We start from the raw sequence: 14,760 nt of genomic DNA, 5'->3' as shown, positions 1-14,760 counted from the left end.
TACTAGGAATAACTATACAACATTAACATTTATTCAAAAACTGAATAGGTCAAGCTCCTCACAGATGTAATTTTTTACCAACAGCCTAGCCAACCCTGTGACAAGCAACACTAGACAAATTAAGTATTAAATTATTAGCCCTAATAAATTATTATGATCTGTTTCACATATTACACGGTATTAATTTGAAAACAATATTTATGACTAAATTTAATTTATTTTTCTCAATTTCAAGTGAATATCAAATTGCATGAAATTGTTTCAATTACAATTAAGTCAAGAGGAGACTAGAGAAAAGTTGATCAATGTGCTCAATGTGTACTAAGTCACAGTTAGATAAGAATTTATGGTGTCCTACACACTAGGATGATTATAGATAACAATAAGGTATAGTACATTTGAAAAAGCTAAGAGAAAGGACCTAGAATTTTTTACCATAAAACAATGACAAATATTTGAGGAAATAAAAAGTAGAAATGCTGAATCGGCTGGAACAGAGGTTAGGTAGACATTGGTGTAGGAAAAGATATTATGAACAAAACTTCAGTTGCCCGTGAACTAGCACAAACAATCAACAAGTGGGATCTCTTTTTATTGAAAGGCTTCTTCACAACAAGAGAAACCACCAGCAGTGTGAAGAGACAACCCACAATGTGGGAAAAAATCTTCACCTACTGTTCCTCCGACAAAGGGCTATTATCTCGAATCTATAAAGAATTTTAAAAGATTCAGACCTCCCAATCTGAAAATGGGCATCTGAAATGAACAGACATTTATCACACAAAGAGGTAGAAATAGCAAATAAACATATGAAAAAATGTTCAACATCACTGGTCATTTGAGAGACGCAAATGAAAACAACTCTGAGATTCCACCCCACTCCAGAAAGAATGGCTGCTATCACAAAATCAACCAATAACAAATGCTGGCAGGGCTATGGGGAAAGAGGAACACTGCTCCACTGCTGGTGGGAGTGTAGACTGGTGCAACCACTATGGAAATCAGTATGGAGATACCTCAAAGAACTAGGAGTGGAAGTCCCATTTTACCCAGCTATTCCCCTGCTGGGTATATCTTTTCCAAAGAATTAAAAGAATAATACCACAGCGATATATGTTCATAGCATCATGATTTGTAATAGCTAAAACTTGGAAGCAGCCCAAATGCCCATTAACTGGAGACTGGATAAAGAAAATGTGTTTTTTTTTTATAAAATGGAGTAATACTCAGCCATAAAAAATAAGAAATTAGAGACATTTATAGCTAAGTGGATGCACATTGAGGTGATACTCTTAAGTGAAATAAATAGCACACACGTATGTAAATACCAAATAGTTTCTCTAGTGTGAGAAACTGAAAGTGTAAATAAGGACTAAAAGGTATAACAGATAATGTGAAATAGGAAGAAAAGGGGTAAAGGAGAAGGGGAAGTGGGAGGGGTAGGGGAAAGGAAAGAAGGGAATGGAATTAATATAAGAAAATGAGAAAATGGAAAAATAGTCTTTGTAACTAGGGAGGGATGGAGGGGTTGAAAGGAGGGCAGGGGAAGGGGGAAAAATAAGAACCAAGAGAGACTATGTAAAGGTGCAAATTTCCAATGATGAATGTCATTATATTGCATACCTAAAATGTACCAATGATTAGAATGAATAATCGATAATGTAAAATAGGAAGAAAAGGTTCAAAGGGGTAGGGGTAGTGGGAGGGGCAGGGGAAAGGAAAGAAGGGAAAGGAATAAATGATGAGAAATGGAAAAAATGGAAACAAAGTCTTTGTAAATAGGGAAGGGTGGATGGAGTGAAGGGAGGGCAGGGAATGGGGAAAAAAATAAGAACCAAGATACATCATGTAAAGGTACAAGTTCCCAATGATAATGTAAATGTATTGTATACCTAAAATATACCAAGAAAAGAATTTAAGGAAAAAAAAAAACACAGATGTTTAACCTGATTTAAACATGACATATACTTAAAATGCATGCATATACTTAAACATCACCTTACACCATTAATATGCATAATGTTACATATTTATTTATAATAAATTTAATTTACTAATATAGATTTTTCTTTACAGATATATAAAAGAATATTTCATTCTAAAAGGAGATAAATTTCAAAAATTTTAAGAACTCAGTGTTTTCTGTATAGCATCAATATTCATATAAGGATAGATGAAGTAGATGATATATTGATCTACCATTTAACCAAACTTATTGAATGAAAGATTGGTTTAAAGAGGTCATAAAATTAGCAAAATGATTCTGTCTCAAGCACTATCACAGCTTGAGGAACCAAAGACAATCAGTCGCAGATTTATTTTTAAAATTATTACTATAAATCCGGCCATTTATAAAAGCAAACATCAATATATGGAAGACAAGTTTGGCTTTTTATTATTTTGCTTCTTTTACATAGGTCAAATACTTACTAATCTTCTGTCAAAAAAAGCAACTTAGCTGGCAACCTGGTATGTTTTCTTGGTAAATATTAAAATACGTTTTACAATGTTTATTGTTTGTTGGTTGCCTTTAATTTTGTGCATTAACAATTTTAGTAGAAAATAATGGTAGGTCTGTTTTTTATGTTCCAACAACAAAGCAATTTCCAATATCTTAACATCTAAATGCTGTTAATTCTTCATAAAAAACATGAATTTTGTTTCTTTGTCTAGACAACACTGATACATTGGAAAATGTAATTCTATACCCATCCTCTAAAATTTGATGGTCTTCATAAAACTATTTTAACAGCTCTTAACTTTCATATGAACTTTGCCACTATTTCTTTCATTTTCTTTTCTTTTATACTTTTATGAGTAAGACAACTAGACTTTGCAAAAACCTGTAAAAAGTAATTAATTTTATCAAAGAGTCAAATTTTAGCTTTAAGCGTAGAAAAATTTGGTTTGGAATATATAATATGAATACTTGATAAACTGAAGTCACTAGAAATAAAGGTTTTAAACAACCAGAAATATTTATCTAGAATTTGTTTTGAATTCAAAGAAACGAAATATTGATTCTCTTATTACTTTAGAAGTAATAAAATTTATTTTGCCAATGAATATTTAAAATAATGTTTTAATTCCATCATATTAACCGTGCACCCCATTGTTCATTTTTAAGAGAAGTCAGTCTTTCTTTTTTCCAGTATTAGTGATAAAACCTATTAGCACTGCTCACTGAGCTATATCCCCAAATCTGTTTTTAAAATTAATTAATTAATTAATTAATTGTGTGTGTGTGTGTGTGTGTGTCTGTGTGTGTGTGAATGTCTTGCTAAGTCCCCAAGGTTGTCCTGTTGGAATGGAATTTGTGAACTTCCTCTTCAGCTCCCTTGCATGCTAAGATTACAGGCATGCACTACCACACCCCAGTAAATCCAGTCACTTTTAAATGGATACAGCATTCAAAATCTCTAACTTCTTTAAAACTAAGGATTTAATGTCCTAGCTTTTCACAAACTCCATTTCTATTCTTCCTCAGTAGGAGGAGAGAAATTAGGCCATAGTTACCTATCAGAGAACAGCATTCCTTTGCTCTGTTATAGCCAGGTGTGGTCATGAGCCTGAATTTTCAAGATGAAATATGACCTAAAGTAATATGTGCAATTCACAACTCTATTGAAGAAATCTCTGGAAGTAGACACTCATTTTCTCCTTTCCACTAACTAAAGTGGAAATGAATACTATTATTTTGAAAAAAAATTTTGATGGTGGCAGTCCCTGTGTCAGCCCAGGTTTCTGAATGAATGGACAGAGAATGACATGGAGAAAAATCACTGCCTGCCTGATACCCTCATCTTAGTCTGTTATCTTAGCGAAATACCTGCTTTTTATAAAAACTTAAACTACCCTAGTAATATGATTATTTATTTGAAGTTTAATCGATCACTCTGATACACACACACACACACACACATATATTTAATTATTTTACAAAAAGAAAGGTATTTTAGTCTTCACAGCACCGTGAACTAGCATAGGAACATTGCCATATTAATGACTGAACATAAAAGGCAAATATCATGCAAAAAATATTCTACCATGAATAAGGTTTTCAGAAATTACAAATAAAAATATTGCAACATAAGTGAAATTTTAATATGATTAATTTTATGTAATAAGTTGTTTTAAACCAACATAATAACTGAAGAAGATAGACATCAGCCTCAAGATTTTGTAGTATATTCATGCTTCAGTTCAAATTCAAACTTATATAAACATATATTTCAGTTATTTGTATTTATCCACAAAGTAGAATATTCTGCCTTTAGTTTGCATGGCTTTTTATTACTCAAATTTCCTGGGTGTCTGATAGAAAGCAAAACAGTCTGTTTTCAGTGTTCAAGTACTACTGAATGTATAATGATTCTTAGGTAGGATTCTATTCTTAAAAAGTGGGATACAAGATATCCAAATTCTCCTTATAATTCAGAATACCAAATGAATTGAGACAATAAAGAGCAATTCTGCAGAACTTCTGGAAGGTCAAAATTCTCCCACATGTATTCTTGTGACTGCTGTTAATTTTAGCACCAGATAATTGGTTAGTTTTTGTTTACTCAGTTAACAACTCTATTAATAGAATTTATTTGCAATTAGTAGTTATATGCAGAGATTGTGTGAAATGATACATTATTTACTGAACAGAAAGGACATTTATATTTTTAAAAAGTGGTACAAAAGAACACTTAAAAGAGAAAGTTATATGAGCAAAGTCCTGACTTGATCCTTGGCCTTGGTCTTTGTACCATAATATTTTATAAAAGAAATAACAAGCAGTATGATAGTTCCAGCAGTCTGGCAGCATACTTCTATTAATAAGGAAAGGAGTTCCAAATAAAAGCCCAGAAAACCAGGACACCTTTTAGGTAAAGTGTTACTCATTACATCACTTATTCTTTTTCACAGTGTTCCCAAAGAATGGCTATACTCAATATAAGAAGTTTTAGAGAACAAAAGTGAATTCTGTTGGGCTGAAATTATGAGGGATTTTTTTTTAACCACATGAAACAAAATAACATTTTTGGTAAGCAACAGACCTAGTGGTAACATTAGTGAGAAGCATAGCAGGTGAGTTCATACTCATCTAGGTTCTTGAGAAAGAAAAAATTTAAAAATTAAGAGAAGTTTTTCCAAATGCAGAAAATCATATGGCTTGTAGCAAATTGGAGTCCATAGGTTACCATACTAGCAAAAAAGGATTTGGTAATACATGAAAGAGGGAATAACTTTTTAAAGCATAATAACTAATATTTTTAATTGTTTTATATACAGAATGGTCTTTATATCTTCTGTGGAGTAATTATATTATATAATTAAATTTTATGCTGCAGTATTTTAATGACAGCTTGTTATAAAAGAAAAAAAATCTACTTGGTTCCCTGTGGTAATTATTTCAAGATGGATCCCTCACCTACCTCATCCCTCAACTCCTTGGTTTAAAACCTGTAGATAGTTCATTGAAACTACAGTGCAATAAAATCCAAATTCTAAAACATGATTTTGACCTCTATAATTTGAAACTTCCATTTTTCTTGCACCTGGATTAGTATTATCGTTCAACTTTCAATTTGTCTTCACATATACTAAGCTACTAAAAAGATTCTAGAATTCAATGTAGACTCCAACATCTCTTATTTATACTTTTTTACACAAATTGATTTTTGAATTGGGAACATCTGTCGATGTTAATGTGGATTGGCTAATCTAGTCTACTTAGCCTGTAAATTAGAGCTCAAAAACTGTGTTAATCATCTTCAAACATACGTAAGTATGTCTTCAACATGCTTTCTATGTAGCATGACCTCATTCCTGTTATGTTTTAATTGTATGATATATTTTTCAGTTATTTGCTTGCATTTACAGGGCTGTGAGCCTTTGTAAGTAATGAATTCATGAAAATGAAGTGAAATTCAAACTGCTGTATTGCATGAGTAGTGGTGATTGTATAGAAGTATAAAAACAAGGTTTTTGTATCACCAGTGGTTTGGCATTTGGAAACGAGGTCTTTGGGAGAAAATTAGATTTAGATAAGATTATGAGGATAGCACGTTCATCATGGGACTTGTGTCCTTATAAAGACAGACAACAAAAAGTTGTCCTTCTATGCCATGTCAAGGCACAGCAAGAACTGAACATAGAACTGAAAGAGAACCCAAGGCTGACTACATGCTGGCATCCTGATCCTAGACTATTGACTGTCAGCCACCATAACTGAAGGAAAGTAAATTTCTGTTGTTTATACCACCCAGGATACTGTATTTTGTTATGTCAACTTGAATTCACTACCTGAGACACACACACACACACACACATATATGTAGTTGTGTTTTATAATATACAGTGATACCTTAGTTTCTCAATTATCAAATGGCTCCAAGTTCAAACTTTCCACTACTCCAACAGCAGTTTGAAAAAAATCTGTTCTTGGTGTTTTTGATTTTGCTCGATAGTCACACCAAAAATTCAACTTCAAAAAATTGTTTGGGCTGAGAGTGAGAAACTCCTTGAGTCATTGACACAAAGGTGTGACACTTCAATCTAAATGCTGTTCTCACCCAGACAACATATAATGTCTGTGTTAGTGTATTAAAACATTTGTCATTGTGCGTTTTTGGCACCTTATTTGTATAAAATATAACCAAAGCTCCAAAGAAAGTCAGAGATATTATTGCAGATAGATAAGTTAGTCAGAAATTAGTATAAGACATTTAGACAAGGCTGGGCCCTCAGCATAAAAAACAATTGAGGCACAGTCATTGGTTAGCATTATAAAGAGGAAAGGTACTGCACTTACCTACTTCTACTGGGGATAAGTAGCAGTAATTGATAATTCTAAACAGGTATCAATCTCACTAGCCCATTTCCTTTCCAGAAATTTCTTGTGTGACTTCTTTTCCCATTTGATCCTCATTTAATCAATACTACCTGGGTGCCTACCTTTGTAATCTAATTGGTTGATCATTGTTTTCTCACACTTCATGCCCACCTTGTGATTTTCCATTGGTTCTTTTAGTTTTGTCCCACTTTATATACTGCTCACTTCATAGCTTTGCCCCATAAAACAACTTTGAGAAGCATGGTGGGAGGGCAGCCCACTTTCTGGTCCCCCTTTTGTCTCAGACAGAAGCTATCTTTCCTACTCTTAACCTCTGTTGTTTCTAGAATTCATTCTTCCATTTTAGAGAACATGAACTCATGTTTCAGGTATCTAGTATTTGGGAGTTATAGTATTTCCTTTGTTTGGATTATTTTGAATATTTGGATCATTTGCTGCCCTATATCAATACCAGCAGTAAAACTAAGAGGAAAGTATGAGAACCACGATAGAATTAAAGAAAGAAATCATTCTGAAATTTGTTAAAGTCCTGGAAAAATGAATTTATAAGTGTAATTTTGGGCACTCAGGATCCATTATTTTGTTTTCCATTATTTCTTTTGGGAAAAATATGTTCAGTTCCAGAACTTTTTCATGTTTGAACAAGAATTTGGAACTCATCAATTGTTGAACTAAATTTGTTATATATATATATGTATACACACACATTAATTTATAATATATATAATGTATACACACATAATATACACAATGTGTAGATAAACTCTTAATTTGTTTTATATATACATATATATATATACACATTAAACTAAGTTCAAAATCTTGAAGTAGAATTGGAAGCTTGTGTCACTCATGTCACTGAGTCTCTCCCACATAACAATTTACTAAACCCCTTGTGTATTTCAAAATCTAAGAGGAATCAATACCTATATTCCTCTTGTGTGAAGCGTGGGATTTCTCCAGGATGTAAGACAAGAATTTTCACTGTGGTACTGCTGGACATCACTGGCTCACCATCATCAAAAGCAACAACTACCAACTTAAAAAGAAATAAAAATTTATGTTAAGAATTACAAGCAATAGAAACTAAAACCATCCTTTGTATCTATATGATATTTATCATTAGGCAGCTGGTGCCCAGAGAGGCAGCACTGAACATGCCGATGAGATAGTAGACATAACACAATACATCTACAACCTTTAATCTTCATAACAATCCAACCATGTAGGTGTTGTTATTTTATTTGCAAGAAAAAAATTCAAAGAAATTAATAAATTATTAAAAATAGAAAAATGTACCAATAAAACAGGTATATACTATTATATCTAAGTATAAACTCTTGTACAATCTCTCTGCTGTCTGCAGTACAGATGTATACTTTTATAGTAAAAACACTCTTATTTAAAAAGTGTTAAATTCAGCCAACATCAATAACAAAAAGCTAATTGGCTTGCTTATAAAAAGAAATTAATTTTTCCAGTGAATTAATTGTAAGATTAGAGGGTAGAAATATTTCACTCTAGAGGATAAGACTGAAAGTTTTAACAAACTTTGTTATTTAATCTCTTAAAATAATTAAACCATATAAAACCAAGTTCATATGGTATACCAGAAATTATGCAGATGATACAAACTAAAGAGTAGCTTTATTCTTACAATGTGATAACTGTCTATTTAAGAACTGCAATTATCTTTTAAATTTATCATGTTCTTTAATAATGTATATAACACTAATAATTCTAATATTTATATTAAAACATTAAATATTTTCAAAATTATGAGTTTCCATGTAATATGTATTTTTATGAAAGGTGCAGGTTAACTAACGTTATTCAAACTAGATCATGGAAACTTAACCAAAGATTATCCAGAGAGCCACAACTCACAACTTAACTTTTTGCTTACTAACAGTTAAGTAGAACAGTGATTCCAAACAATTATAAAATCATGTGAGACATAATACTCATTATATTCAGGTTAACTATAAAGGTATTTCCCTAGTATATTTTTCAAAGGCCATATTTACAGTGACAAAAATTATTCTAAGCCACTATAAAAAATAAAAATGTTCAAACATGTAATGTAATGTATTACTGATGATAATGGATAATATTTTTTCAATATTTCTTCATATGTGGAAACAGGAATTGAGTACTATTATAAAATTATCTGAAATTTAAAAATTATAAAATATATGAAAAACAAAAGATGTAATATGTTCTATTTCGCAAGTAATTAAAGAACAGTAAAACTTAAGAAAAATCAAATAGTTATAGCTGTTTCTTTGACAGACAATACAAAATTAAAAATAAAGTATGCAGGGTTGAGTGGTATTTTTTCACAATTTCTAGACAGATAATACTTCAAGAGTACATGAGCTTGATTTGGCAATTCTGCATGTGGGTATTTATCTTAAAAAAATTAGCAAGTAACAAATGGCAGAGCCACAGTTTCAGAACAGCAGATTTTACTTTTAGAAAAAATTAAAAAAAACAAAAAACAAAAAACAAAAAGAAAGTTTTCTTTTAAAAAGAAAACTATAATGGTATATTCATACAGTGGAACATAATGAATTCTTTAAAACACTTATACTACTTATAGTATTGATAGTATGAGAAATACATTACTGAGTTAAAAATCTAAACAATATGTTATTTGAAAATATCTATTTGCATACGTGTATTTGTATGGAATACCTTCATAAGAATAGACAGCAAAATAGTACCAGTTCTGTTATCTTCAAAATTTAAAGTGTCAAGTGATTATTTTTCTTTTTACTGTTTTTCTAAGCTTGTTTTACAAGAAAGTAGTGATTTTTACTTTTAAAAAATTAAGAGAGAAAAATTGAAAAAAAAGACACATACTAAGCCAAGCTCTAATCAAAAGTTAACTCTTAATATTAAATAGACAACATAAAAAAAATGAAACACTGACCTTAAAAATTGTTGTAGGTTCTTCGTTGAGATTGACGCGAGTTATTACTCTTCCAGAATCTTCTTCTACGTCGAAAATACTGGCAGGGTAAGGAAACTGTACATCATCTACTCTGTACCTCACACGACTTGCCGGTAACCCCTAAAATCAAATTATATATTATGAATTTTACTGTGCAAAATGAATACAAAAGGTACTCATTAAGTTAAACTGAGTTTTTAAATGACTGTCTTTTAAGAAATGTAGGATATTTTGTGATATTATATTTTCAGGATTAAAACATAGCAGTGTCTATAGGTTATTTTAAGATGATTTACATAATTGAAACAAATTAATGATTGCTTTGGGCTTCTTTCTTTCTACTTTCCTTTTATTATGTGAATTGCATCTTCTTCTCCAAACACACAGTGTCTACTGATATTTTCTCTCTTAACAAAAGCATATAATTTTTAATTATACAGTACTTGTTTCAACTCTGTAATAACGAAAGAATGACAAAAGGTGTTACAATGAGGGAAACGCATGAAAAGGGATTAAACTAAAATTATTTATCATCTACTATGGCTGATCATTGTTGGCCCTAAACTACCCCGTTGTGGTCTCTTAACCTGGGTTTCTATTCATCAAGCCTTCCTAGAAACATAAACATAAAAACGTACAAGATCCCTCCAACTTACCCATTCCCAGGCTCCAGCTCTGTCCCCAACTCCAAGGGCAGCCTAAGTCTCTGCTTCAGACCTCCCCCAATGTTTGCCATTAATAAAATTTTCTTCCTCCATTGTTCGTCTCTGAGTCTTAAATCCACCAAAAGTGATTGGGTGTCCTGTTTTCTTGATAATTATTTGTTGGGTGCTTTCATAATCACTTGACTTTACAACAATCCATTAGGATAATATTAGTAATGAAGATGATTGTAAATATAATAAAATAAATGATATCTAACATTTGTTGAATGTTTGCTGTTTACTGAAACAATAATAAAAATGATATATGTGTGCTCTATCACCCATTTTATAGCTAATCAATTTGAGACTTACAGGGAGATAAGAATGCTACATTGCTCCAGAGACAGATCAAGACAGAACACCAAGCAAAAGATTGATTTTTAAAGAAAGAAAATAATATTGAATAAATTTTAAATAGTACAAAAATCATTATGTGGGAAGACTCAAAAGTTGGTTGGATGTCCTCCCTTAATTAAGTGCTTAGATTGGTTTTATTTTTAATTATATAAAGTGACAACAGGGCAAGCATTATAATCTCTTCAGATCTTAGGTTTATAAATCTCTGAAGCACTGGAAGTAATAAACCCAGGCACAGAAGCATAACTAAGTGGTAGAGCCTTACTTTAAATTCAGTCATATTACACCACAAAATTCTTTATACAAGAGAAAATATAAAAGCAAAAAAATCTACTTGACCCTAGTATCGTGTAGTAGAAATAATGATATCACTCCCATAGGCTGGTGATTTGGATGGACTTAATGCCACTTTACAAGAACTATGATTTTGATAATACTTTTGTTTGCTTTATTGTTCTTCTGTGTGTCTGTATACAGGTCTTGCTGGTTGAACTCACAGTTAACCTTATAATAAAAATGTTAGGCTTCAGGACTTACTTAATATTTTATTTATTATCTGTCAGTCCAGTCATTTAATATACTGCATATCACAGTTTACCACTACTCACTGGAGCACATTTTTAAATTACATTTTCTTTTTCACTCTTGTGCTTCCTATCTGGATGTTCAGACTCATACCTTTTACTTGCTTCCATTCCACTAAAATGCTGGAATTTGTCAAGGCTCTGTCATAGGCGCTTCTATTTTTCTCTATGTCTCCTCAAGGCCTCAAAGACCTATCTCATTCTTTTGCTTTTAAATACTTTCTATTCATTCAAATGCCCCAATTTTAATTTCTGACTAAATTATCAATTTTTAAAAAGCATGTTAATTTATATAAGTGTCAACTACACATTTTACTTTCAATCTCATGTATTTGAACTAGAATCCTGATTTCTCTTCCCAAATTTCTACCTCCTTCACTTTAGATAAATGGCCTCATATTTTAGCAAAATGTATTATGTCAAATCCTAGGAATGATCATGGATCCCTCCACTCTTTCTCATGCTTCATAAACAAAACATTACAATATCCTCCAATTCTTCAACCAATGGGTGCTCTGAACACTTCTCATCCTCTAGAGCCACCTCTTCCTTGTAATGGACTCTTAATTGACTCTTGGCTTCAATTTTATTGACATTGGTTTTTGGGGTTTTTTTTTTTTTTTTTTTTTTCGGTACCAGGGATGGAACTCAGGTCCTTGTGCTTGCACACCAGGCAGCAAAACCACTAAGCTAAATCTCCGGCCCTTGATACTGTCTTTTAAAAATATAATCTATCTCATAAATACTGAATGAAATCTCCAGTGCTTTTCTATAACATACAAAAATATCTAGACTCCTCACTATGGGCTATTAGATCCTAAAGACATCTTTTTTCTGCCTCTCTAACTTCAACTCCTTGCTAATTTCCCTTTCACACACTGTCCTTGTTCCTGCATTGTAACTATTGCCTGATTCCTGTTACACATATCTCCTAGGTTTTCAGCTATTAAATTTATCGACCTCTTTTTCAGGATCTCATTAATACCTACCTCTAAATTATTTTTCTTCAGCAACCCTTCCTGAAATTATAGCACATGTTTTACGTATTTACTGTTTGTCAAGGATGCCCACACACTATGAAAGGTATTTAAAATATTCACATATTGCAAGATTTCTGAACTAGAGATCATTGGAGAATTCTTGAGAAAATGTTATAGGTACTGTCAGCTCTGGGGTGACATGTACAGATGGGCCAAAAATTGCACTTAGTTTGTGGTCAGTTCAACCACGGAGGAAATGTTGAAAACAAATTATATTTACTAGAAAAAGCATCCTCCATATAGATAGCATTAGATTCCTTATAATCATATATGACAGCAACTTTGGCTTTGTTTACTTTATATGTTATTTTAATAGATTCTTTTAACATTGTTGCTATAAAAGTGCCACATTTCAAGTACTGTGCTCCACAGGAGTAGTGATATAATACTGGAATGTAAGCCAGAGCAATCAGACCAGACAAAAAATAAAAGGGATATGTTCAGGAAACAAAGAAGCTAAACTGTCTCCTTTGCAGACTACATGATCTTTTACATAGAAGACCCAAAAAATTCCAGCAAGAGACTCCTAAAACTAATAACCAAATTCAATAGTGTAGAAGGATACAAAATTAACAACAAAAATTTATAACATTTCTGAACACCAATAATGAACCCACTGATGAATAAATTAGGAAAACAATTCCATTCACAATAGCATAAAAAATATAAATACCTTGCAATTATCCTAATACAGGATAAAATGAAAACTATAAAACTTTATAAAAGGAGATCAAAAAGGACATCAGATAATGGAAAGATGCCCTTGTTACTGGATAAGAACTAATATTTTCAAAATGGCCATACCACCAAAACTAATATACAGACAGTGAAGTCTCAATCAAAATACCAACAATATTCCTCACAGAACTAGGTAAAACAATTCTAAAATTCATATGGATCCAGAAAAAACTCATAATACCAAAGCAATCCTCAGCAACAAGAGCAAAGCAGGAGGCATCACAATCCCTGATTTGAAGTTATATTACAAAGCTACAGTGATAAAAACAGTATGGTACTAGCAGAAAAACAAACATGTGGATCAGAGGAACATAATAGAAGATGCAGAAACAACTCCAGTCACATTTATCCACCTGTTCTTTGATAAATGGCCAAAAACATACACTGAAGAAAAGATCTTTAGGATCTCCTCAACAAATGGTCCTGAAAAAACTGGCTATTCACAAGCAGAAGACTGAATATAGATCCATACTCTTCACAATTTACTAAAATAAAATAAAAATGGATCAAAGACTGAAACCTTAAAGAAGAAACAATCTGCTAGAAGATAAAGGAAGTAAAACTTGAAGACATAGACAGAGGCAAAGACTCTGAACAGAACCCCAAAGGAACAAGAAATGTCATCAAGAATTAATAAATAGGATCTTATCAAATTAGAAAGCTTCTGCATGGCAAAGGAAACAACCAATAGAGCGAAGAAACAACCAACATAATGGAAAAAAAGTTGTGCCAGCTATTCCTCAGACAGAACACTAATGTCTAGAATCCCCCCAAATAAAAGACCAAGTCAAAAAATGGGCAACAGAAATGAAAAGAGACTTCTCAGAAGTAGAAATGGCCAATAAATATGAGAAAAAAATGTTCAACATCTCTGGCCATTTGAGAAATGGAAATTAACACTGAGATTCCATTTTACTTCAGAAAGAATGGCTATCAGCTGGATGTCATGGCACATGCCTGTAATTCCAGCACTTGGGAGGCTGAGGCAGGAGGATTACTCAAATTTAAGGCCAGCCTGGGCACCATAGTGAGTTCACATCCAGCCTGAACTACCTAGCCAGACCCTGTCTCAAAATTTATTATATATTAAAGACAGAGCCTATCTCAAAACCAAAACAAACAAAAAAAACCTTAAAAGAATGGATATCTTCAAGAAATCAAATAACAACAAATGTAGGTGAGACTGCAGAAGAAAAGAAACATTTCTATGTTGTCGGTGGGAATGTATTCTAGTGCAACCACTATAGCAATCAGTATGTAGATTCTTTAAAAAGCTAAAAGTAAAAATTCTGATGGACTAGCTATTTTCTTTCTAGATATGTTTCCAAAAGAATCAAAGTAATACATGCATACCCATTTTTACAGCAGCAGAACTTATAATAGCTAAATCTTGGAAGTGGCCTGTACATCCATCAACCGATGACTGGATAAAGAAAATGTGGTACTTATATACAATGGAGTATATTCTGCTATAACAAAGCATAAATCTGAGTCATTTATAGGAAAATGAATGTGCCTTAAGTCCATAATGTTAAAT

The 14,760-nt window shown here is 32.1% G+C and overlaps 1 protein-coding gene across 21 annotated transcripts in view; it reads right to left on the bottom strand.

The window, feature by feature from the left end:
- Nucleotides 1-14,760, bottom strand: part of Pcdh15 (protocadherin related 15) — a 1,622,160-nt gene that overhangs the window by 146,029 nt on the left and 1,461,371 nt on the right. For all 21 annotated transcript variants that reach the window (XR_015440346.1, XR_015440347.1, XM_087184836.1 and 18 more), the window contains 2 exons: nt 9,780-9,920; nt 7,771-7,883 (listed from right to left, as the gene is read on the bottom strand). Coding sequence is in view for 19 of the 21 variants with exons in the window: in XM_087184836.1 (XP_087040962.1) it covers nt 7,771-7,883; nt 9,780-9,920 (254 nt within the window). In the remaining 2 variants the exon portion in view is untranslated. The remainder of the gene's footprint in view (nt 1-7,770; nt 7,884-9,779; nt 9,921-14,760) is intronic.

The sequence above is a fragment of the Heterocephalus glaber genome, unplaced genomic scaffold (genome assembly GCF_053883595.1).
Source record: "Heterocephalus glaber isolate CG9 unplaced genomic scaffold, H.glaber_assembly_v1.0 deba00001497, whole genome shotgun sequence".
Classification (NCBI taxonomy): domain Eukaryota; kingdom Metazoa; phylum Chordata; class Mammalia; order Rodentia; family Bathyergidae; genus Heterocephalus; species Heterocephalus glaber.
Note: the sequence above shows the minus strand (reverse complement) of the source record. Positions and strands in the feature narration are given on the sequence as shown.